This window comes from Lathyrus oleraceus, chromosome 5 (genome assembly GCF_024323335.1).
Source record: "Lathyrus oleraceus cultivar Zhongwan6 chromosome 5, CAAS_Psat_ZW6_1.0, whole genome shotgun sequence".
Taxonomy (NCBI): domain Eukaryota; kingdom Viridiplantae; phylum Streptophyta; class Magnoliopsida; order Fabales; family Fabaceae; genus Lathyrus; species Lathyrus oleraceus.
Genome location: NC_066583.1, coordinates 127,014,010 through 127,016,481, shown reverse-complemented (window position 1 = coordinate 127,016,481; position 2,472 = coordinate 127,014,010). Strand labels below are relative to the sequence as shown.

Sequence of the window (2,472 nt, the reverse complement as noted above, 5' to 3'; positions counted from 1 at the left end):
CCAAAAAGTTGAGAATGTTTTCGTTTAGCCTATCTAAAGATGCTGAAGAATGGTTTTATTCTCTTCTAATTGATAGCATCACCACTTGGGAAGAGATGGAAAAAACCTTTTTAATGAGTATTTTCCTGCTTCAGTTTTTCTCAGGAAAATATATGATATCATGAACTTTAAGCATAAAGAAGGTTAATCAATGGGTGATTCTTATAAGAGATTCGAGAGATTATTTATTGCTTGTTCTACTCACAACTTAGATCAAACTAAACAGATGCAGGTGTTTGTTAATGGGCTCGGGTTGAAGACTAAACAACTGATTGATACAATTGTTGGTATCTCATCTAACTTTATAACAGCCAATGGTATCAAGAAGATAATAGAAGCCATAACTGCAAATAAACACTTGTAGTTGTATGATAGGTGTACAAGCAAGCTAGAGGGAGTCATAGATTTGAAAATTGTTATTTATAGTATAAAAATGGAAGACCGAGTTGCTGGTGAAGTTGAAATAAGACTCAAAGCAATGAATTTAGGTTTTTAACAGATGGCTAAAGTTCAACAGGTTCAAGCTGTTAGTTGTGATATTTGTGGTGGTCCTCATTTTCCATGCACTGTGTTGCTATTACGCAATAAACAGAAGAAGTGAATTATCTAAATTAGAACAATCCCTACTCTAATACTTACAACCCAAGTTGGAAGAATCATCCAAAATTCTCCTAGAAATATTAGCACGGGAATGTTCAAAAATAGGGTCCTATTCAATATCATAATCAATAACAGTACCAACCCCAACAAAACTACCAGAATCAATTCCAACAATAATATTAGCAACAAGCTCCCAAGAAGGAAGATTGGGAAATAGCCATTGAAAAGATGGCCGCTCAAAACTCCCAATTCCAATAATGGACAAGAAACAACCAAAGGAACAATACAACTTCTAATAAGAACCTTGAAGTTCATTTGGGTCGGATATCATAAAAAATAGTTGGTTCTCAAGCACATGGTTCCCTTCCTAGTGCAACTGTGACAAATCCAAGAGAACCTAACAATGTGGATGTTATGATAACAAGAGGTGGGAAAACAACTGAGAGTCTTGAAGACAAATCAATGGAAGAAGAACCTATTTTATAGGTAGATCTGGAAATTAAGGATAATTAGAAAAGTCCTGAAGAAGTGGTCACACCAAAAGTGGTTGAGAAGGAAAAACAGAAAGAGCCAGAACTTGTCATCCAACTCCTATATCCCCAAAGACCAAAGAAGAAGGATTAACATGAAAATACTTTTGAGAAGTTCCTAGAGATGTTCAAGAAGCTTGAAATGAATATCCCTTTTTTGAGGAACTCGAGTAAACGCCTATATATGTTAAGTTCATGAAATATATCATCTCCGAGAAACGCACCACTGACATTGAGCTTATACTTTTGACTGAAACATGCAATATTATCTTGCAAGGTATGAAGATTCATGTGAAAGATAAAGATATGGACTATGTCACCATTCCATGCACTATTGGAGATATACAATTCAAGAAGGCGCTTATTGATTTGGGAGCTAGTATGAGTCTTATGCCCTTTTCTATCTATAGAAAGTTAGGCATTGGTACTATTCAGGATACCAGAATGAAACTTCAGTTTATATACCACTCAGTGAAGAGACCTTATAGTATAGTAGAAGATATTCTGGTAAAAATAGACAAGTTTATGTTTCCTGATGATTTTGTGATTCTTGAAATGTCTAAAGGTGAAGAGATTCCACTTATTTTAGGAAGACCATTTCTATAAATAGGAAGATGTATGATAGACATAGAGGATGGAACTGTGACCCTTAAGGTTTATGATGAAGAATTGAAAATTGATGTCCAGAATACTATGAGGTATAAAGATGATGTGGAGACTAGTAATATAGTTAAGGTGTTAGACATAGTGATTGCTCAGTCTATTCAGAACCAAATATTTAAGTTGCCTTTAGAAAGAGTCCTTAGCCTTTCTGCTTAAGAAATAAAAGAGAATAAGGATGAAATAGAGAAATAAGTGTTAGCTATGTTGGAAGCACAACCTCAATGGCCAAGATCCAAACCACAATGGTGGGAGGATTTAAAAGCACCACAATAAGCAAGGAGCATAGAGGAATCAGAAAAAGGTATAGAGTTGAAGCAGTTACCTTAGAATCTGAAATATGTCTTTTTGGACACTGCAAAGAATTGTCCGACAATCATAAGTTTCGGGTTACACCAAAAAGAGGAAGAGATAATGGTACATGTGCTCAATAAATACAAAAGTGTTATGGGATGGACCATTGAGGACTTGAAAGGGATCAACCCAAAAATATACATGCACAAAATACTGATGGAAGATGATCATAAACCAATGGTTCAACTGCAAAGAAGATTGAATCCAACAATGAAAGAGGTAGTAAGAAAGGAATTGGTGAAATTGTTAGATGCAGGTCTGATTTACCATATATCTGATAGTTCATGGG

The 2,472-nt window shown here is 35.1% G+C and overlaps 1 protein-coding gene across 1 annotated transcript; it reads left to right on the top strand.

The window, feature by feature from the left end:
• The first annotated feature begins 1,364 nt into the window (after window positions 1–1,364).
• LOC127079191 (uncharacterized) lies at window positions 1,365–1,988 on the top strand. The gene is made up of 2 exons (XM_051019612.1): window positions 1,365–1,734; window positions 1,780–1,988. Exons 1-2 carry the CDS (start codon window positions 1,365–1,367, stop codon window positions 1,986–1,988), a joined length of 579 nt encoding a protein of 192 aa, XP_050875569.1.
• Window positions 1,989–2,472: the final 484 nt, after the last annotated feature.